The sequence below is a fragment of the Cavia porcellus genome, unplaced genomic scaffold, assembly GCF_034190915.1.
Source record: "Cavia porcellus strain 051 isolate PalLab524CR breed Dunkin Hartley unplaced genomic scaffold, mCavPor4.1 scaffold_12, whole genome shotgun sequence".
Classification (NCBI taxonomy): Eukaryota; Metazoa; Chordata; class Mammalia; order Rodentia; family Caviidae; genus Cavia; species Cavia porcellus.
The window spans coordinates 51,275,855-51,299,850 of record NW_026947495.1 but is presented as its reverse complement, the minus strand read 5'-3'; the positions used below and the strand labels follow the sequence as shown (position 1 = coordinate 51,299,850).

Sequence of the window (23,996 nt, the reverse complement as noted above, 5' to 3'; positions counted from 1 at the left end):
AATCACACCACAACTTTTTTTCAGACTTTTCTCTTTACTTAAAAGTACAAGTATTTATCTACTTACTGGACATCTCCTTTGGAAGAGTTTAATATTTCTTGAAGACTTAGAACTTCAACCTAAACCGTCTTCTCCCATCTCTAGTTAACCCATCCCATAGAAACTCTTTGTTCTTTATGAAGGATGTTATCATCAAAACTATCCAAGCCAAAATTCTGTATGCCATCCCACGTGTCTCCTTTCCTCTGATTTCTACTTATCTTAACCAAAAGGTAGTTAAAGTTTAACAAGCACGTCTAAATATCTATCTCATGTAGTTCATGGTTACTGTCCTTCAGCATGCTTTATATGGGTTTATGAAATAGTCTTATAATTGTTTATCTTGGTTCAGTTTCCTTTCTTCAGAACTGTCTTAGTTATTTTTTTTTTCTTGTTGAAACAAAATACCCAAAACCCAAAGTTAAATGAGGAAAACTACGTTTGGCTCATAGTTTATAGTGATCAGTACATAACTGGTTGACTCCAAGGTAGAGTGACATGGCAGAGGGGCGTGGCAGAGGAGAAACAGTTTGACAAAGCAGGGAAGGCCGAAGGCAACAAGCAGCAAAACCAAGCAACCTTAACAACTTCATTCTCCCTCTTGGGATTCTGTCTACATTACTGGGCTTAGAGCCAATTCCAAGCAAATCAGTGGACTGATTTAGTAATCACACACCCTTAATCGCAGCATCTCACACTCTCGATTCAAGTACTTCTGAAAAATGTTTCCACTTATGACTGTATGAGGTTTTGCAGGGGGCATCTGGACACAAGCCATGATAAGGATTATATGCAATGCTAACACACATTAATCATAATCCTCCACTATTTATACCTTGTAAAATGATTATTGCTAAACATTTAAAACCCTATGAATGCATGATATAAAAGACCTATCTCAGGATGGCTTCTGATACTTCTTTAGCTTCATCTCCCAGCACATCCCATATTTCAGTACTGGTTCCTTGAAACCATCACTCATTTTATGCTTATTTATTTGAATAAAATAGTGTTTCATTCACTGCAATGTATTAACTTCTAATGGTGCCAAAGAACTTTCCATCTGTAGAGCATCCTCACTGCACCCAGACAGACATAACTCAACCTGCCCCTGTGACACCAAGGCATCTCATACCTGTCTCCATTACCACGTGTGTTCACCTAATGGACGACTAAGAAAAACATATTATAAAGGCCAGGTATAGAGATATAAAATGCAGCAAGGGCCTTGTGAACACTTGGTGAATATCTAGCTTATTTAAGATGTCAGGATCCCTTCATCTACTTCATAGCTGTAGATGTTCTTTTATGTATTTCTAGTATGTTGTCAATAATAAGTATCCAACAGACATTTGTAGAATTGGGAGACTATGTTATGTTTGAATTCAGTAATTATTTCTACTACTAAATGAACTGTAAGCAGATTGTCCATATCAGTGACAACTTTTAACATACTTAAAATGCAAGTTCTTGTACCTTACCACAGAAAACCTAAGCAAACAGAATTTCAGCCATGTGTGCTTTAAGAAATTCCTTGGGCTGGGGGTTAAGCTCAGCAGTATAAGCGCCTGCCTGGCAAGCGCAAGGTCATGAGTTCAATTCTCTGAACCAAAATAAATAAATAAATATCTCATATCATTTTAATAAATTCAAATGTTTGAAAACCATCACCCAATTAATGTTTATGTAAAAGTATAAATATGAATTTTAAGTAAATCTAAATATTATGATATTATAAAATAAGTTTTATATTATTCTAGTAATAATTTTTGAAATTGGACTTTTTCATCTAATCTTATTGAATATTACTACAGATTTAATCATTTTTATAATTATTAAAATTACACTCTCAAAAATCCAGGAGAAATTGATGCTCACTAAAACAAAATCTTAAATTATTCTAAAATCTTCAGCTGAAGCTAAGTTTATATACACAAAATAAGAATTGATAAAATGAGTTGACAATTATCTAGCTAATATAAGCCTTAAAAACATATTGATGTGCTCTGTGCTCTGGATAATTAACACATAAAATACACATTTGCTTCAACAGCTACTGTATTCAAAAAGTTAGTATCTGTTTTCAAACCTCAGGCCAAGGTACAAAGAGTTTTCTGTGTAGCTCATTTATAAAACAGCTTTATAAAAGGGCTTTTACTGTTATGTACTACAGCTCCAATTCATCCTTTCATTTCTACATGACGAACTATGGAAAAGTTGTGGTAGTAACACAGAATCTCCCCACCCAGCGAGCTACAGAAACAATCTATTATTTAGAAGAATTTAGTGAAAGCTTTTACAATGTAACTAATGTTTACTAAGATCCTTTGTTTCAGAAATTCCCCTTTTAAAGATTAATTTTGATATAGAAAAAGGAAATATGACCAGGCCACAAGGAAAAATCTGGGAAAAGTTGACATAGTTCCAATCAGTTCTGGGTCACATTACTCACCACTATTTGGACAAAATCCATATTTCTAAAACCAAGAAAATTTCTAGTAGTTGAAAAAATACACAGTATCGCTTCATTCACAATGATGTTAATGAATGGCAACCAGAGATTCTCCTCACTTAATGTAAGTGTCATTTGGAAGATTGTGTTACCTAGCAACCCCTAAATCCAGAGGAATTTCTATTCATGTAGCATTTGAAACCAGTGTCTACCTCCTTTGTGCTTAGCCCCTCCATCAAAATAGCCTGCTTCAATTTGATGACTAAATGATCATCTAGAGTGAATGTAGCTTAAGATGTTTCTATTTTTACTGGACCTTAAAGGACTCTTTAACTTGGTATGTGTCAAAAAAAAAAAAAAAAAAAACCCCACAAATCTATCAAAGACAAACTAAATAGCAGTATGGTTAAATCATGCAACAATTTGTTGAGCAGTTACTTTAGGTACATAAAACCTAAGTCAGTATACATAATACTGTGTGCTAGTTTAATTTCCAGTTTATCTCACTTCCGATTTTAACCTTGAATGGTTACAAGCATCCCAGCACTTTTCCAGACTCCTTCCTTATCTCCCTTATCCAAATCTGTGTTTTCTGCTTCTTTGCTCTCAGGATGCCCGGACCAATTTGGGAGCAGTGTCTCTAAGACAACAGCAGCCTGTTTGAATTTGTCTGTGCAAGTGCCCTCTACTGCTGCTGCTCTGACTGTCCTCACGTCTTGCACCACAGTGAATTACCTCTCAACTCTGCCTACTTTCTTCACACTCACATGACTTCAAGATTCCAGTTTGTTCCTGCACTCATTGCTATTTCATAAGCTTTTGCTTTTTCTCTAGGAAATGTCATCCTAGGAAACATCACAGGATTTTTAGTCTTTCAGGTTACTGACCATTTCTGTTCCTTTAAAGGGTGCTACATTTAATGTCAGAGTTACCAGGTCAGTAGACTCTCTGGAGGTTTTTCATTATCACTAGTACCAAAACTGCATTGGCTACACTGATTCCTTTGTCACTTAGAAACTAGGGTGCCACTTGATTAGTACTGAGTTCATAGAATGACACTTTCCTGGTCTAGCTACTAGTGACAGCTTCTTTGACAATATTCTGGGTTGTTCCAGCAGTCATATGCAACATCATACACCTCTGTATATATTTTATCATTAGTTAAGACATTCATTTCCTGTAGGGTGCTGCTGTGAAATTTTTCACCCTAAAAAGAAAAGCAGTTATATCGATCATCTTCTCTGTTTCTCTCATCAAATTTGATCTTTTATTCTCTTTGACTTAGGGATTAAAATCATGTTGCTGTGCACATCCAGTTATCTGGCTGGAGAAAATTCTCATGCTGAGTTTAAGGCTTCCAATTCAAGTGTCAAACTTGTGAGTTCCCTGACTTTAGAAAGGTACATTGTTATGAATTCACAATCCTTATTTTTTGTGATAATAACTGACATTAGATTTAATTCACATGATAGCTTTTTCAAACCAGAGGTGAATGTGTCTTCTTTTGTATCCTAGACGCTGTAGCATATAACACAGACATCTTGCACAGGACTAGAGCAGCACAACTGCTCAGACTGTTGACTGCTGTGGGTACAATGCTCCTCCCTTCTTGCGAATTGTAATCAAAAGCATAAACTACCTTATCCCAGGTGATGGCCTTTCTTGTGGGGTGACTGAGTTACAAATGCTAAATACTTTGGCTTTGATTTGGCGGCAATGAGTATGAAACCAAATTGGAATCCAGATGTAATGTGTACGGCAGTAGGTAGAGGTCAAAGGGGAGTTAATGCTACCACAAGGCATGAGAACAAGTCCCGCAGCTTCAGCAACCCAAGGGGCTGGCCCACCTCCAGACTCCCAGAGGCTGAGCTGAGGCATCAGTTACATTTAGACAGTAGTTTCAGCTTCTTTTTCCTAAGCCTGTCTTATATAGATGAGTCTTGAAATTGCTCCCCATTGACTCTTTTGGACAGTCGGTTTTCAGAGTCCAGTTGAAGATAATTTCTAACCACCCTTCATCTTTCATGAAGGGAAAGACCTCTGCTTCTGTCTTTTCCAACATCTCTTAGTCACTGCACACACATGTCCGTGCACACAAACACACACACATGCACACACACACACACACCCAGCAAATCCTGTCTTTTCCTCACAAGTCTCTAGTCTGTATGACTATTTATATTTAAATTTCTCCAATTTTCAGCCCATAATTTTATTACGCAGAACCATACAAGAGCTAATTCCTTTTTTAAAAATTTTATTGACCTAAAAATTACTAAATAACCAAAATTTTAGGAATTTGTAGAAATGAGAAAATGAGCTAGGAAATGATTGGAAACACATTTGTAAGCAATTTTGTGATTAAAAGTAGATGTAGACATCTGTAAAACATTTGTTTTTCACTAAAGAAGATGATTGTTTATAAGGTTTCTAGGTCTTAGCAACTGTAGCAGCTCTATCTTTTTACAAATTAAAAAGAATGGCCCATCCAAACTAAACCATGTTTATGTAAATACTAACCAACACCTATGATTCTTTTCTGGGAATGCATAAAAGTGTGTAAAAACTCTTATTCTGTTTTCATTATATGATACATATTGAGCATTTCAGATGATAAGCTAAACTGTATATGTTCTAATTATTTGAGTTAGAAAGAAAATATAATAAAATGTAAATACTTAAAGGACTTTTTCAATGTGAAGATCCAAAAAAAGTGCACTTATGTACACATTTCATGCCTGAAAGTGCTAGCATTGAGCAAATTTCTCAATGTGCATTCTTTCCAGATGAGCTACATTTAGACAACTAAATCTATAATGCAATATAACATGGTCATATTAGCCTAGTGATGCAGAAAAGGCCATCTGTACCACCTTGGATATGACTATACTATAGGAGCAAACTAAATGCCTTGTGTGGTCATTAATTTAAGAAAGCCAGTGAACCGTTTTTTAAAGGAGGAGGGTAATATAAGTGATAAAGAATGAATAAAAGCAGGCATTGACCTTCAGTGCTTTGTAATGAGCTTGCAAAATTGATTTGTAAACCACTTTAAAACTCAATTTCATGTGCATTAAAAACTAATCAGATGACTTTGATGTAGTTCACAGATTTTTAACTTGGCAATTTACAAGAGCATAAAATAGTTGCTAATAGAAATATGTAAGAATCCTTGCAAAACAATTATCATCATGCACTGATATTTAATCTTGTTTGAACAGATCGGTTACTCTCACCTTTGTTTATCAACCCAAAGTTTAATGATGAATTTAGTTGTTATTTATCCTTGCATCATGTCACATGTTTTATTAGAGACATAAATCCTATTTCAATTATATTTAACATTGCTAACAATCGTACTACAAATTGAAATTTCACAATAATAAATTAGCCTACTTAGTTCTAAAATGTTCCATAACAGGTTTTACTTTACATAAATTTGCTAGGTGATGAGGAGCTTGAAGATACTTCTGGGTATTCTCTAGAATGAGAATGGTAGCAATTAATAACATCTCTAAAAAGGTAATTTGAGCAATGAGAGGTGTGTGAGGTATTTAGGGCATAATACAGAGTTCTCCATTTCCACTATGATCATGTTTTTAGCAATCATTTTTAGTAAATATGAGTACATACAGTTCTAGAAGTTGAGATTACTTAATTACACAATGCAATTAAATACACCACAGTCAAAATTGAGTACATCATCAGTTCAGCTTAGAATTGGTCTGTGGAAATTCATTTACCATGCTCAGGCATTCTGCCAGGGCCATAGCTCAATGGTGAAAAATAGACAAGGCCCTTTGCATAAGGACTGTACTCCTGTTGGGGAGGGAAGTGTTAACCAGAAAACCAATGTGTATACTTATTAACAAATAATGACTACTGTAAAAGGGTGCTAACCTGGACCAGAAGGAAGATACATATTCTCTAGGGAAATAACATTGGAACTAAAGCCTAAAGGATGAGCTTAGTAGGCAGAAAGAAAAGATCAAACACAAGGCAACTCTGAGCCTGAAAGAAGCACACGCCTCTGGAGGAATTAAAAAGTCTTATCCCTGGTTTCTAGAGAACAAGGAGCACAGCTGAAGTTGCAGGATGCTGATAGTTTTGTCTTCAGTCCCAAAGCAAGAAGAGGATTGGTAGTTAAACTTGATAAGTCATGAATTTTTTAAATAAAAATATTTTGAAAGATGGAAAATGATGTAAATATAAGATGTTATTAATATTTTGTTGTAAAGAACCATATGAATCATTAGAGTAGCTTGGATGGGAAAGAACAGTGGAGGTGAAAATATTAGAAAAATATTTGGAAGCTAAAATGAACACAGAGGCTTGATGTCATTTGGATATAGAGATTGGTAAATGACAGAACAGTATCTAGCATGAACCTCAATTCTCAAATTTATCTGACAGGTGGATTATAATGTCAAGTTTAGAGGGATAGATCATGAAGTTAGCATTTGCTATAAATTTTGAGGTGTCTTTAACTATCTCTAAGTGTATATATTAATGATGTCATTAGTGAAATTTCAGAACTCAGTAGTCGTCTGACTGGAAGATACAAATTTATAAATGTTAGATTAAAGACAGAACTAAAAATCTTTATGTTGGTCAAAGCATTGACTAGAAGAATGAATTCAAAATAGAGAAAATTTCATGAATTTTGAAAATGTTTTTCCAAGTTTTACAACTGTTTTTAATTCAATTAAGACCAGTTCATAACAAATATATTTGAAATATATTGTCAGAGATCATAATTTTTAGACACTTAAGAATGTAAAAAGGTAGAAAATGTTATAACTCAAAGACACAAGCTGACTGTCCAAAAGGTAACACGTAATTATAAAGACAGGGATGACCCGGACCCAGTAAAATACACTAGCAATAGGAATTACAAAACAAATTTTCTCGTAAATATACTTGGGAAATGTTGGATTATAGATACTATTTGGATGCTTTCTCTTATCCTTTCATATTTTTCAATGGTAGAAATTTTACGTATTTTAGAATTATTTTTAAATGTATAAAAGCATTCACATTTTATATAATGAACAGTAGAAACATATAAGAAATATGCAATACAAATTTCTACTTCTGAAAGTAGATACTTTCCAAGATAATCAATATTAATCATTTTCACAGTGTTCTTCTGCATATTTCTCTGCTACAACAAAACTTCTATGAACAGTACAGACTTTTATCATTTTTAGTGAAATTTTAAAATACACATATTCAAACCTTGCTTTGTAACATAACACTATTTTAACAACCTTTTACTCAAAATATGTATGAATTTTAGTTTTTAAGACTATTGTGTTGTAGGATTCCACAATATAAAATGCCATGACTTATTCCACCACTCTCCTATTAATGGATGTTAGGATAGTCTTCAGTTTTTATACCTTTGCAGTGCCCTATATGTGAGTTGCTGATCCAAATGAAAAGCATATAGGTTTTATTAAGTAGATATTTTCAAATGTCTTTCAATCCCACCAGCAAAGTGTCACAACAATTACCAGTATTGTTGTCAAAAAATTAGATGTTCTAAGCTTTTTTCATTTTTTTTGTTTTACTGATAAACAGAAGTGTGTAAAATAAATATGTTCTTGGTTTAATTTGTAATGTTTACTGCTAATATGTTCATTTAGACATTTTATTGTTGAATGTCCTAAGTTCTATATATTTATTAACTAATATTTAAATTTCTAATTCACTTTCTAATGTTTATATTTAGTTGCCCTTTTGTGCATCATCCAGTCTGAGCTATGTATAACACTTCATGCTAAACTGTAAGATTTTGGAAAGACAACTACAATAAAAACAAAAGGCAGAAGAAGTAAATTCTTAACTTTAGCGTATACCTCTTGGGAAACCAAAAACCCTTCAAGAATTCCAAATGGAATAGGAGCCTCTGACTCACAGTTGACCGTACTTTTCCTATGCAAACTCAACTCGCAGGATAATCAGTACACACCTTACTAAATGTGAGGGGCACTCTATCCCACCGTACTTATTTCTCTTTCATTCCCGGTACACATACATGAAACATATTCGTTCTCCCATTTCCCCTCCACTTAGGATGTGTGATCTCTTTCTTCTTTTGCTATCTAACTTGTGCATGTATAGGGAATAAAAGTTTCTTTTCATCTAATCTAAATAATGAGATATTACCTAATCATCATATAATGCACAAATTGCTATTTTCTTGCTATCTATAATCATATTGCTCCGACTGATGTGCCTCACTTCAACTATAACTATATATTGACTAATAATTCTTTTTCCATCATTTTTAAGTAAGAGTCAACGATTTTTATTTTGCTTAAAGGAAATTTTACCCACTGTCTCGTAACAATGTTCTTTCCTATCTCCATTTGTAGGGAAACTTTTTGGGTTCAAGTTCCCTGGTCTGAGAGTTCTCTCTTACAGAAAGCAGTCCTTACCACAAGAAGACCCTGATGTGGTTGTAATTGATTCTTCTAAACACAGTGATGATTCAGTGGCTATGAAACACTTTAAGTCTCCTACAAAAGAAAGCTGCAGCCCTTCTGAAGCAGATGATACAAAAGCCTTGATACAGCCCAGCAAGTGTTCTCCCCTGGTGAATATATCTGGACCTCTTGACCATTCCTCTCCTAAAAGGCAATGGGACCGACTCTACCCTGACATGCTGCAATCAAGTTCCCAACTGACCCATTCCAGATCCAGGGAAAGCCTCTGTAGCATCCGGAGGGCATCTTCAGTCCATGACATAGAGGGATTCAGTGTCCACCCCAAAAACATTTTTAGAGACCGACATGCCAGTGAAGGTATGTTGTTGTCCTTGTTGTTGTTGTTTAACATAAAACATATGTTAATGAGTAGTGATGGCTTATTTCCTTATTAATTTTAATATCAACATTAATCATGTGCTTTACAAGAAAAGTTGTGATTAAAGCCCATTAAAATGTAGATCTTACTTTCAGAGTTGTTTTTCATTTTGTTTTTGGACTACAATGAGTAATTTGGTTTCTTCTGGGTTCTTCACCTGGGTTTCTGAAATAGTACGATAACAATATACCTGCCCACTACATGGAGTGTTGATTAATTGATGCCTCGTATAAGATAGGTAGAGGTGATGTGCACTCTCATCTCAAGCATGATTAATTTTGCTATGTTTAACAAATGATCACACCCAGATAGGATAAAGTGGTATGCTACAGTCACAGGACTAGGTTGTTAACCAACTCTCTGCAAATGGAGGGCTAGAAAACATGATATACTGGGAGACTGCAGATAGGAGAGAGGAGAGGGAACAATTCGAGGGGAAAATCCCACAAAGCACCTTGAAAAACAAAGTGAGAATTTATGTAATTCTACTTGGCTTCTCTCTATGTATCTTATGTTTGTCAGTGATGAAAATAGAGAAATTTTAAAACATTCACAGCAACAATTCATCATTAATATGACAATGGATATCCTCAATGGAGTATTCACTATGCTTGAGGCGATGCAAGTGATTAACACGTTTTAACTCTCTTATTTTTCCTAGCAACTCTATAAATTAGGAATAAGTTTAAGCCCCATTTGATTGATGAGGTTTAGGTGTATTAAATAAATAACTGACCCAAGGTTACAGAACTAGTTAGTCAATGTCAGAGTCCGGCTCTGCCTGTCTTTAGAGTCCACAATCTAATCCATAGTACATTTTCCCTCTTCCCCCCTGTTTCCTGAGACCTCAGTATAAGGAGGATCTTTGAATCACTGAACTCCCTCAGTGTGTCTGAGAACCAGTGTCCTCTGCATGGTTACATCAGGTTCACTTCTCTTATTCCCACAGATCTGGGTCTTACAAGACCTTCTTTCCTTTCATAACCATCTCATGAAGCGCAGTCATCACCCCTGGAGTTGCCAGTAATCTTTTTAGAACAGAAATTTTGCCTTATAGATCCTCAGTAAGGAGAGCACTAGGGACCTTACTAAGCACCAGGTGCTTTTCAAGCTTCAGTTCTTGTTCCCCAAGGCTGCGTCCCCTGATATATACTCTGTTTCAAGCCTTACCAAGAAAACATGCAGGTGTCCAAAAGCTTCTCATGTCTTAGTCTCCTGGATTATCTCATTCTAGCTAAAATGCTCTTTACACTTTGTCCCTTTTCACTCTATGAAAGTTTATTATACTCTGTGTACTGCATAATATAGCTCTACCATTGTTAGGTATGCAGATAAACAGCTATGTTGCTGTGAGCTGCCCTAGGCAGTAGCAACCCTGCAGTTACTTGTACAGCTTATCAGAAGTACCACTTCATTTTATGACAGATACTCAATAAATGTTAACTTGACATTGAGCAGATTTTGCTCACAATTCGTTCTAAACTCATTCACCTCAAGCAATGCATTATCTGTTTCATGGTAATCTGAACTTAAACCAATGCCTTAAATTTGAATCATGTAGAGGAAGAACACAGTGAAATAGAAGAAGCAGAAAAGTTGAAAGAAAAATTAGTTGGCAACAGAAAATTCAGCAATATAACCCAAAACTTCACACAGAAATAGCCCTTTGTTATAAGACAGGTTTGAGAAGCTGGGCACAGTGGCACATGCCTATAATCCTATCAGTCAGGAGGCTGATGCAAAGTATTGCTATAAGTTCAAAGCCAGCCTGGTCTACAAAGTGAGTTTAAGACCAGCCTGAACCACATAGTGAAACCTTGTCTCAAAAGAAAAAGAGAGAGAGAGAGAGAGAGAGAGAGAGAGAGAGAGAGACAGAGAGAGACAGAGACAGAGAGAGACAGAGAGGAGAGAGAGAGAGAGAGAGAGAGAGACAAGTTTGAGAAACTATAGAAAAGCAATTAGCACACCCACTTTAATCTGTAAACCAAAGAAGTCAAAGCAAAATAAAATAAAATAAAATAAAAGACAATTCTCAACTTGGGTAATCATCTAAAGAATTATAGCTTCCAGTAAAAGTGGATTGAGTGTTCCCTGCCAGAATGAAACCTATGTAATTAGCCCTTAACCATGGATCATGTGGCTGATCTATAAATTCAATCAGGCAATTCAAATGAGCAATGTATCTTTCGGTCACAACAGCTAGTATAATCATCTTCATCAAACATACCAACCCTTCAAAGAGTGTCCTTTTAGAGATTTCCCCTGTAATAACTTGCATCACTGGATAATAACATTAGCAACATTAAATTTGAAAATCAAACTGATACACAAGTCAGTACACCCCACAGATTTCATGCTTGTTTTGACAGTGGCTCTTTGTAGTTTAGACCAGGCTTCAAAACTTTATTGCTTTCAATGTCCATTCAGAACACAATTGCTGGTGCAATTATGGGAAAGCATGACTTAATATTTATTTTTCAGTAGAGATAGTACACATGGACACTTGGTATTAAGATCATCCTGTTTTCCTTCCCCATCTAAACTAGATTATTTTCAGCAAGTCATATCACTTCTTTAGGATGCATCAGTCTTCATGTGGCTATGGATTAATAAATTTAGAAGGCATTTTATACATTAGTTTTAGAGCAATTTTAGTTGTACAATTGCTGATAGACATAGAAGAAACTATATTTCTTAGGGCAACATAGTAATATATATATTTTTTTTAATTTTATTTTTATTTTTAAAAGAAAAAAACAAATTTCAAAACAAGATAATAGGAAGGTAACAATGGTCAATACATTATCTTTAAATTAGTCATGTATTTTAAAATGGAGCTGTTCAATTAAGTAGATGGAAAACTGCATAATTCATTTTAATTTTATGAATCCATGAAATTGAATCAACAGTTTGAAGCTTGCATGCACCCGTTTTGCTTTCAGATTGTTGTTTCATTTTATCTATATAGACTAATTTTACAGAACTTTAAATATTTTGCAAATATATTATTAGTACATAGCAATGTATATAATCCTCTCATCTGTACAAGCACCTTTTAGGACTGCATTTTTCAAACCATGTTGGTGAAGGACCAGAAGTTTTTTTATAATTTACCATACTCCTACACATTTGTAAATTCAATAAAAATGCATTCCTGGGAAAACAAAGTTACACAATAGACCTACAAAACACAAATCTCAGTTGTTTTATCATTAGATTTAACAGACATGAAGACAATCTATCAAACTGCCACAAAAGATTCTAACTATTCTAATATCTGCACTTATTTTACCATAAAAGAACAATAAGCCGATCTTGGTACAGACCTTTGAATATGCAAAGTGCCTTAATATGGTGTGACATTTTGTTTTTATGTGAATCTGTAAATCTTTATTTATAGTTTCTAAGTTTGTAGAATTTATTAATGATTTTTACACTAAGAATCTTATAGGGAAATTGTTTCTCTGTCATCAAAATCTTTTCTATCCCAATTCACTTTTTATGATTCCCTCAAAGAGGGAAAGAAGTTCTCATCAAATGCAACAATTTATTTATGCATTTCTTATGTATGCCAAGTCTATTCTACTAATTCAGTATGTCACACTATTGGAATTACTGTAAGTGTAGGTTCTGAAATAATTCTGATATGTGTAGTGAAAATGTATTTGTCCACTATATGGTAACAAATTTTTCAATTCTTGGATATATTTGAATGGTTTGATGTGACTTTGTTTGTTTTAAGCTTATGTGTTTCAAAACTAGTAATATATATTTTATTGGCAACATGTATCCAAAATTTGGATTGACAATCTCAAAATAAATCTAAAAATATTCCACTCTAATATTTGAAACCAGCCTATTTTAATATAAAAATCCTAAATATTCCAGATAGTATGCTATCTTGTCACAATACAAGTAAGAGACATACACATTTTCTTTATACAGTCAAATTTACCTGTTTTTGCCATTATTATTGCCTAATAATAACTCTCTTAGCTAACGCTGTTATTTTTTAAAACATAATATTCAAGAACATTCAACAATATGAAGCAACAAATAAAATTATGAATAATGCAATTTGGTTTATTAAATTGTTATTTTAATACACTTTCCTCATCAACACACTCTAGTGTGTTGATTTTTTACATTAAGCAAAAAATATTTAGCATGATAAATGTGTGATCTGCCTTTGAAAAGACTGTATGTGATGCTTGAGGGAAAACCAAAACTGACATCTGACAAGGTTGAAGTTTATCACAACTGCAGGCAACTGTGGATGTCTTTCTCCAAACCGTCATTATTATTATAAAATCTGTGTCTTGGAATCCATTTAAATTAAATGAGCTAAACATTTCCCATACTTAACCATGTTAATTACGGCAGATATTTCTAGTTACATGAGTTTCGTTGGCTGAATAGTACACAATGTTAATTTCAACCAAAGATACATTTTCAGTCATCCCATCCTGTTTTATATGATTGTTTTTGCAAAGATAATTCGGTGAATACAAGATAATTTTAGTTTTCTTTTTATGTTTCTCTCTCTTTTGTCCTTATATGCTCATTTCAGACAATGGTCGCAATGTCAAAGGTAATGTACAAGCTCAAATTTCACCATCGGACGCTTACAGTGCCCTTTACTCGGCATGTCAACTTGCCTGCTGTATGCCCTGTTCAGTGCACCCTCTCCATGCTGCCCTTAGCTAGTCCAGGTGCCTGGTGGAGACATCATGGCTTGATTTTCCTGGAGACATTTGTTAACTTTCTCAGCTGTGTCATCAAAATAATTATAAGCACCTTTTCTCCTACAAGAAACGTAGCCGTAGGTTGACAATGAACACTTTGTAAACATTTAAATCATCTGGAAAGTAATGAATATCAAGCTAAATATATTTCAGTGTGAAAGAAGCACATAAGCCTATATTGGAGGAAAATTTTAAATTAATGATTAAATTTAAAAATGAAAAAAATGCTATATGACAGCATCAATTCATCTGTCCCTCTTTTGTTTCCTTAAAACTAGTTTCACGTTCCTGGATGGCAGGGGGTATGGTTTTAAGCTTACTGTAGTAGTATACTGTACATGCATGAGAGTCATTTTAAACTTTGTATTTTAATCATTTCTAACTGTGTTGTATATTATTCTGAAATCAAAGGCTTGACCTACAGCTACCATAGGCTAATGTTTAATTGGACAAAACTCTGTCAAAATTTGGATTTGGCTAAAAATTTGAAATTTATTTCTGTTTTCTACTATCTCACGGTAGAACATGAAAAACATACTATCCTTTTCAAATTGAAAATTCTTGGTTTGGTCTTTTGACCTAGGACATGCATGCTGTGGTGGATGTTCAGATGGTGACAGTGACTCATTTTGTGCATGTGTGTTGCATGAATAACGTCTCCACCAGTTACCGTCATTACTTAGAACGTACTCTTTTAGCTGTTTCTCTATGTCATTGGTACTCTAACCACTGTGCAGTTTTATGTATTGGTTTCTCCATTGCTTCCTTAAATGAATCAAAGCTGTTACTGATTGTGAATTAATAACATTGAAAACCAAGAATGTTTTCTAGTCAGGAAATGGGATAATTTAAAAATAATGAAATTGTAGAAATTTCCTCCTACTACTGTAAACTTCATTTTGTAAGCATTTCAAAAGGGTCTTTGTGGTCCCCTCCAATAGTGGGATTGAATTCCACCTATTCTACATAATTTTTCTGTCCTTGGCTTGTCCTATATGATTTCTCAAAGGGAAGGAATTAGTGTCAGCTATGGGTGATGATCTCAGTTACATAATTGAGAATGTAACCTCAAGAAACAGTATATAGACAGCTCTTGTCAGTTTGCCTGTATGCCATATGACAGACTTACTATTTAACAAATAACAGTAAATTAATAGGTATTAATTTCAAGTGTTTTTCTAAAATTGAATAAATCTAATTGTTTCTTATTAAGTAGAAAATTAGACTGACTCATGTTGAAGTCAGTGGTTTACCTGTCAAACTTCAGTAATTTTGTTTTTAATTTTATGAACTAATTCATTAAATCAACTCTACACTTACAGTTCCCTTTTACTACCTTGCAGGAGCGACAAACAATAAAATCTAAATATCAATTCAATAATAACTGGAACATATACGAGAATTTGGGATTACTGTTTTCTAAACCACTGTATAAAGTTTTAACATATTTATAATGATAAAGTTAAACCCCTAAATTACAGGAAATATTTGCAAGCTTAATAAAACTTTAATGTAAAATGAATTACCAAGTTTTCATTATTTCTTAATGTTCAAGTTTTAAGAACTATTAAACAATACTGAAGTGCCTTCTTTAAGATTTTCACAGGAAAATTAATATGTTAATTAATGAGGAATAATGCATTAAGTGACCTTTAAATTTTTTGGCTTTGTTTCTAAGACAGAATTAAATTTTAAAAATTACAAAAAAATATAGACAGCTTTGTATATAGAATGCATAATTACAATTAATTATTCCAATAATTAATTCAACCAAAATACTTTATTACAGACAAAAGTAATTTAGCAATGTATTTGGAAGGTCTTCAACATCGTCTGATTTTTTCTCCTTCAGGTGAGATGTTGGCTGATTCCTTTGCACAAGTGGTACCAGCATCTTTGTCTTCAGAAGAGGCCATTCTTTAACTGTCTTAGGAAGTCTGTTTTAGCTCCTACTATGCAAAGAGCCAGCCTAAATCCCTCTTACTGAAATGTATTTTTCTTTCCTGTCATCTATCACGATTGCACAGAAGTCTTGATACAGTAGTTGTGCTCTGCTGTTAGTATAGCATTACAACATCAACCCAGCAAATTGGTACTTTCCTTCCAAATTAAAATAATATCCACTTCACCTTCTTGGGATCTATTTTATTTCAGTTTTTGCCTTAATTTTCCTTTTAGAAAGTATAACATTATCAAGGAGTGAAAAATCTACTTCATATAAATTGTATAGTCAACATATGTAGATATATGTATTATAATTTTAGTAATTTATTTAGCATATGAGAGGGTATCTAATCTTACCTCAATCATTCATAAACTGATTTTAATCTCAGTCTTAGTGGGTTCTCTCTCTGCTTTTCTTTCAAATCATTAATGAAAAATTTATTCTAATAAATATCATTGATGCAATTGTCAAATTTTGCCCCTATATCGTGCCCTTTTCCTTCTTCTCACGAAGACCTACATTTTGCTAACATTGGTGTTGATTTTCCAACTATCCATGAATCGGTCATCTGACTCAGAATGAACTGCTGTGAAGATTTATTACAACTTTCACCTGCACGCTAGCCAGGAAACCTATCAGACTCATAAAGGAAATAAATCAATTTAATACAACCGTTTCACATAAGTCACATTGGCCAATTCTCAGAATTTTGTAATCTTATAAGGATTTGGAAATGTATTTTTCAATAATGACACTTTTCCTTTATAAATTACATGTCATTTTGTGGAACAGAAACTGTGGATTCTAATTATGAGTAATCTGATTATTGCTTCTAATACGTGTCTAACCTGTAAAGTTAGACTTTACTACCTTATGGTTATGGACAGAGTTCTTTTACAAGACTTAATTACTAAATGCTTCCTTCAATGTTCAGTAATTTGGGTTCTGTTAAATTTCAACCAAGTAACCTTAATATCTTAAGAAATATTGTACACAGACACGGTGATTCAAAAATAAACAATTCTTTTGTTTTCCCTCTTCTTTTTTCACTTTGCCCTGAAAAATAAATTTTAAATATATATATTTCAGATATACTTAGCTATACTTCTAAAAGTGACTATATTCTTCTTCAATGTTTCATAACATTATTATGATTAACATGATTATGTTTAACATAACATAACATAACATAATAATGATTAACATTATTATGATTAACATGATTATTTTAGTCATAATCATGTAAATTTTAAATTTGATAAATGAAATTTTTTTCAGTTTTCTCTTTATCCTCTGGCTTGACTTCTGAATGTGGAATAATTCTTGTCACTATACATTGTCCTACTTTCTATTAAATCAGATATTTGAAACATATTAAAACTTTATCCAAATGTTGGTTTAGTTTACTTGGTCTTGTTTTCCTCCTTCTAATATATTGAATAATTTAATTTGGTCATCTGTTTTAGCAATGTTACTTTAAAGAACATTTAGACCTATTTTTGAGTTTTACATTTCTTTCAGTTTTATCTAACTTCTGTCCATTCATTTTCTTTAAATCATTTAGTTTGTTTTTAAGGGTATGCTCCTTTCTTTCCTTAGAATCCTAAATTCCTTCTGTTCATGATTTCTCTCAGTGAGGCTGTTTTTCACCTTTAAATCCTCTACAAAGGCCTCTCTGAATATAGACATAGGAGGTAGGAAAGCCTGTATTCTGGTTTACAGTCGCTGCTTCTTAGATCTATTTGGCCTCATATTCTGTTGGTTTGCATTTAGAATTGGTGGAATGCAATTTTAATTCCAACCATAAAGCATTGGGCATTTTTATTAAAATATAGATATGATGTGAGAGGAACCTAAGCCAACATTGATCATCTTGAAGATTCTTGAAGACTTTTACACATGAAAACCTGATTCAAAATTAGTAGAAAGAAGCATTGTGACCTTTATTTCACAGGATGCAGTAATTGCAGTTTTTTGATTTAAGTAGCCTGCATTAGTTATTTTAAGAAATATATTCAATATGCTGAATTTATTAAATTAATCAACTTTAAAAATCTAGATTAACTTTTGCAAACTAAGATCTGAAACTAAAATTTATTGGAGAAACTATTTCAAAATTTTTCAAACAGTAAATATAAGAACCTAAAATAGTGATTGATTAAAGTTTCAAACTCTGAAAGCAAATGTATGGTAAGTCTTCAGTTGCTCATGGTGTCACACATGAGCTTTCCTTGTTTTAACAAATATATTCTTATACTTATTTTACTAACATGTAATGAAATTCAGAGATAATTTAACATATATCTAAAAGATCAGCACAGTTTCCTAAATGTAATATAAAAGAATCATACAATGGAAAGTAGTTTATAATCAGATGATAGTTCTTTCAAAATGCTAGTACTCAGCTGTTAATACATGAGAAGACATAATTCAATAATTATATATATGAAAAATATTGGCTTCCAAACCATTAAACAGGATGAAACATTCCATATGTGAACTGATAAAATGAAGGAACAGGAATATGGGTGCTTAGTAAAACAAAACTGATATTTGGAATTAATAGTAACAGATTGGACTTACATATGAATGTTAAAAGTGGAAAATAATCAAAATAAAAATATACCACACAAACTAGAGAGACATTAGAAAGCATGAGATTCTCACAAGTGACCTGACCGTCAATTTTAATTATTCTGTGAAAATAGGTCTTTTTGTGATAAAATACAATAACAATAATTGAACAGAAGAAACAAATATCCCTAGATGTTGTATTATGTATTTAACTTCATATTTTTTTAAAAAAATAACTTGCAAATCGTATGCTTTGTTAAGTAATAAAAAATGAAAGATGAACTGAAGAAATAAGTGACCGTCAAAACATTACAGAGAAGCCCTCACAGATCTCCAGAGAGTTATTAGCATAAGACTGAACATCAACAGGTGATCCTAAGACAAATAATGAATTTTAAATGCTTAGTTATTGGCACACAGATTTTCATTTCATGTATCATTACACTTTCAGAGAATAAGAAAGCAAAAACATTTTTAAAGAATTATTATTCCTGATTTTAACATGATTCTTTTATCTGCAAATTTAATAATATTTTGTCCCTATACTGAAATAACCCAAAATCTCTTAGTTTCCATATTTGCATGTGATAGGTACAATATAGGCTGTAATCTCAACTCCAAAACTTTATTTTGGCTACTCAACACAAAGGTACCACCAAGAATGTAGCTCTCAGTAACCCATTTTTCCAAAAATAACAAGCCAATATTAACAAAGCTATGAACAAAACAATATTTATCTTCTCTCCTCATGGCATGGTAGTTCTGAAGATTTTAATTTATATTGAAACCATGTAAAAGTACAGTGTCTTGTTTTATATGAAATTAGTTGAAGATTCAGATCATTACAAACAGGCTTTTAATCTTCATGAGGTCCCTTGGAATACTGGAACAATTTATCAAGATGATTGTGGTTGATACTCAAATTCTTCCATCTTTATGAAAATCAGAAATGTCTTCACAAATGTTCCCACTGGTGAAGTGATATGCAGTAGAGACCTTGTGTTATAAGTATAGCTAGTACAGTTTATTAGGAATGGTAACAAGAACAAGAGAAGTATACTAACAGGGCTTTTCCTATCTATTAACATTATCTATGTTTTATCAAAATATCTTTGGTGCAGGCTGGGGATTTAGCTCAGCAGCATAAGCGCCTGCCTTGCAAGCAGGCAGTCGTGAGTTCGATCCCTGGTACCAATAAAAATGAAAAAATGAAAAAGACCAAAAAAAAAAAAAAAATATCTTTGGTGCACAATTTGCTCCAGAAATTCAACTTAAAGAGGGATGATATGGAAATAGAACTGAAACATAGATTTGAAGGATTTTAATATAATTTAACTATACCCCTGAACTCTACCACCCACAATGTCTTATGCTTATCCAAGTACAGTTAAAATACATAAACCATAAAATGTGGAAAATTAGGAAAAAGACAATGAATAATCAGTTGAAGTTCTAGCATATTTTAAAATTTAAAATGTTAAAATATGTGCTTAAATATAGTCATAGGATGCTCAAAATGAGAGAATGTTATCTGGAATATATAATAATAATAAATAAATGTGAGAAGTGAAGATTTCTGAGAGGACCTAACAGAAGGAACTTTTGGTCAGAGACCTATCTGTTAAGCTCATCCAGCTTGGTTTTAATTTTTACTCTGACCTCTACTTACACATGAACACACCTGAGGCAATAAATCCTCAGAGAGCTCAATGATATTTTCAGGTAGATGGACTTGTTATCTTCATGGGAGTGAAGAGAAACGCAATTAAAGAGGTATAATATTTGCTAAATACATAAAAGTTTCCTTAATGTTACTTCAAAGTTTTATAATAAATTAGCATACACATTTATATGCAAGTATAGTTTGATTTTCTCCATAGCAACTATGAATAAAATGACAAATACAGGATTATGTTCTAAGCACTATGTTTGATCTGAGTTGATTAATTGATAGAGTCCAAAATAAGCAACTTCTGTTTAATGTTGAAGTATTTATGCTTTTCTTGATGTTTAAAGTACATTTTGATCCTTAAAATTTTGTATTTCAGCTCAAATGGAATAAAACAATAGAAAGCAAAACATGCCATATAGCTCATTCATGAAATCTATATGTTTTAACCCTTCTGAGGCAGGAAGATACTGTATAACACAATTGGACCCAGGAATTACATAAAGTCTTCTTGATATTTATTTTAACAGCTAAATAATCAAATAAATAATATATCCATTGCACAAGAAACTCTTTGGAGCATTTTCTGACTTGTAAGCAACAGACAAGATTCAGATGTTGATGATCAATCTATTTCCTCACAAAGGAAACAAGGCTGACAGCACCTTGTTGAATGATTTTTGTGGGAACAGAACGTAAGATATGGCTGGAAATTAGCAACCCCAAATATGTTACGTTACCTAACCACGGTCACTCCTAAAAAAAGTTATATTTGTCAGAGTCTTTTGCTTATACGGTTTTTGCAGTGCCTTTTCTTTTTCCTTGGAAAGTGTTTACTTTTAAGTCTAAATAAGAGAAAAAATTGAAAGAAAGATTTAAAATCCTACACAAGATTGTCTAATTTCTAATACAGAATACACACACACACACACACACACACACACACACACACACACACACACGAGCTTTTGCTCCTATCTGCTTCTTCTGGTCTTAAACTTCCAGAGATTTTGTGGAACATTTCATACAAGTAGTTAAAAAATATGAAGACCTAGAGGGCCCATTACTTCTCAGTGACACAAGAATGAGAGTCAGTCAAATTTGTGCAGGATAAACTTCATCAGTACATGGCCCACTCATAAATTTCATGGCCAACATGATTTTAACCATAGACAAGTTTTTCCTTGAATAATCCCCAGATTATAGAACAAAAATCTATGAAAAACTTTGAAGGTAGAATTTGGCCAATAATAGGGCTGATAACAATTCTATCAGCCCTTAGTGAATAAAAGCAACTGAATGGCTTTAGCTGCCATTCGCTCTCTAGGTACACAACTAGGACCCAACTTTTCCTGATACTGGGCATAACTCGCTGTGTGGCAGAAAGTGACTCTTAAGTTCTATGTACAGGTATCAGCTGGAGGTCTTTAGTGTGAATGCAACTGAATCAGGGCCACATTGGACATGGCTCATTAGCAGGGTACTTGGAACCATTTCTGTTTTAAAAACTTCATTTGATAGTATTTTTACAAACACTTTCCAATTTTTTTAGGGCCTTTTAATCATATCAAGTCAAGCCTCCTAGGCTCCACATCGGATTCAAACCTCAACAAATACAGCACCATTAACAAGATTCCACAGCTCACTCTGAATTTTTCAGATGTCAAAACTGAAAAAAAGAATACATCGCCTCCTTCTTCGGATAAAACTATTATTGCACCAAAAGTTAAAGAGCGAACGCACAATGTGACAGAGAAAGTTACCCAGGTAGGAAATGATTTTATTACCAGTTTTAACTGTGTTTGAGGTTATTTTCTACAGCATAAAATGCATGCTTTTTCTTAAGAATGATTATCAATGGAGGTAAGACATTCATTTGTACTTCAATGTATCTTGGGTGTTAGGGTGACCCCTAAAGTATAGCTACAGACTGTGAACCTTATCTATTACCAGACAAAGCCCAGCTGGGATAAACTGGCATTGTTCCTGGTGTCAGAAGGGATTAACCTGCTATTCATTTTGTTTAAATATTTACCGCTTTTCTGTCAACTGTTACAGTCAATAAAGCACTCTAAAAAGTGCAATAGCTTATATGTTTGGTGGTTTACATGATGAATAGGAACTTACTATTAAAGTGGTCCCTTTTTTTGCACTTGCTCTCCTAAGTAAAGTCAGTTGGCTTAAAAAAAAAAGTCTGTCTCAGATGATTAAAAGAATAAAACAATACACTTCACAGGAACAATATTACATTGTTTTCAGACAAATACTGCAACTTGAACTAGGTTGAAAAAGCTACTGTCTAGGACTTCTGCTTCAGAGAAGATATAAAAATGATTTGTATTTATTATATCCAAATACCAACCTAAGCAGTACCTCACTTTTGCTTGCAATGCACTTATATTGTTAGCAATTCATAACTCTAAAAATCTGTCAAGTAAACGGTTCTTACAAAATTTGCTAAGTATATTTGTTTAGCAAGCCTTTGCATAAGCTTGTAGCAATACAAGAGAAAACTTTACCCCAACCTCTATCCTCTTTTTTGAATTAATGTTTTTCTATAATTATAATCACTATAAACATGCTACAGTTCTGTTTGTACATTGCATGTGCTAGCTGCAATTGCATTGACAAAGTTATGAATTACTTATAAATGGATTTGAGCAATCTACATTTTTGAGATGAGAAATTGTATACACAATTCCATTCATAAGAATACCTTTAGTATAAATTTTAATATTTGTACAGTAATGAGCCCCTCTAGATGTATCAGTCCTCTTAAATCATATATGTATAGTAGTTTTAAATGAATAGACCACTGTTATGTGTGTTTTAAACACCATTTTGATAGCTGTGAATTTTATTTGCTGTTCTTCCCTTGAAAATTATTCTGTATACATTAACTGTTATGTGAATATATGTATGTTGAAAAACTTGAGAAGAGACAGAAGAAAGATTGGGAATGGTAGGGCCAGTTTTGTACAAATGGGTAAGCAGTGAAGGTTCATCAGTGGTGAAGCAGAAGCAGTGGGAACCCTGGAAGCTGCCATGTAGGCCCCTGGGAGGCAGATGGGAGCCACTTGGCTCCAGTCCACTGTCACAAGAAAGGAATGCTTCAACAATGAGTGTTCTTAAATCTTGTCTATTTATAAAAAACATTGTGAACCTAAGATTTAAGACAAGCTCATTTGCAAAACTTGGCAAGTTTTTGAAATCCTTCCAGGAAAAACTTCAGGCCTGTAGGCAGCCAAATGTGATCTAAGCAAAGCTTTTATGTGTTGTTCAATCATGAGGGCCACTCTCTCCTGCCATATTCCGCAGAGCCTCTTGCCAGAAGAGAGTGCTGCACCCAAGGGTGAGAGTTGGAATCTGCTTTGGGTGCTTTCTCATCCTGGTGCAACAGGAAGCAGACCTGAAATGCATGCGAGGAAAAAATATAGGAACACAGAATAGAGAGAATGTAATTAAACCATAAAGGAGAATTTTCGGAAAAAAAAAAAAAAAAAAAAAACAAGATAGGGTTAGATACTTAAGATGAATATGAAAGGTAATCTACCAAACAAGGAAGTCAGTAATTTTTAAAATCTAAATCATGCCAAGTGTAGCACGTGTCTGTAATTCCACCATTTTGGAGTCTGAGGAAGGAATACTGCTAGTTGTAGCCCAAGTTGGACAATTTAGTGACTTAAGAAAATCATATTTTAA

The 23,996-nt window shown here is 33.4% G+C and overlaps 1 protein-coding gene across 6 annotated transcripts in view; it reads left to right on the top strand.

Annotated features, from left to right (window-relative positions):
- Window positions 1–23,996, top strand: part of Kcnh7 (potassium voltage-gated channel subfamily H member 7) — a 444,168-nt gene that overhangs the window by 307,904 nt on the left and 112,268 nt on the right. For 2 of the 6 annotated variants that reach the window (XM_063259169.1, XM_013142651.3), the window contains exons 4-7: window positions 8,872–9,300; window positions 13,932–13,952; window positions 14,385–14,408; window positions 21,847–22,061. In XM_063259169.1, coding sequence (XP_063115239.1) covers window positions 8,872–9,300; window positions 13,932–13,952; window positions 14,385–14,408; window positions 21,847–22,061 — 689 coding nt within the window. The remainder of the gene's footprint in view (window positions 1–8,871; window positions 9,301–13,931; window positions 13,953–14,384; window positions 14,409–21,846; window positions 22,062–23,996) is intronic. The other 4 variants (XM_063259173.1, XM_063259174.1, XM_063259170.1 and 1 more) reach the window with 3 other exon arrangements.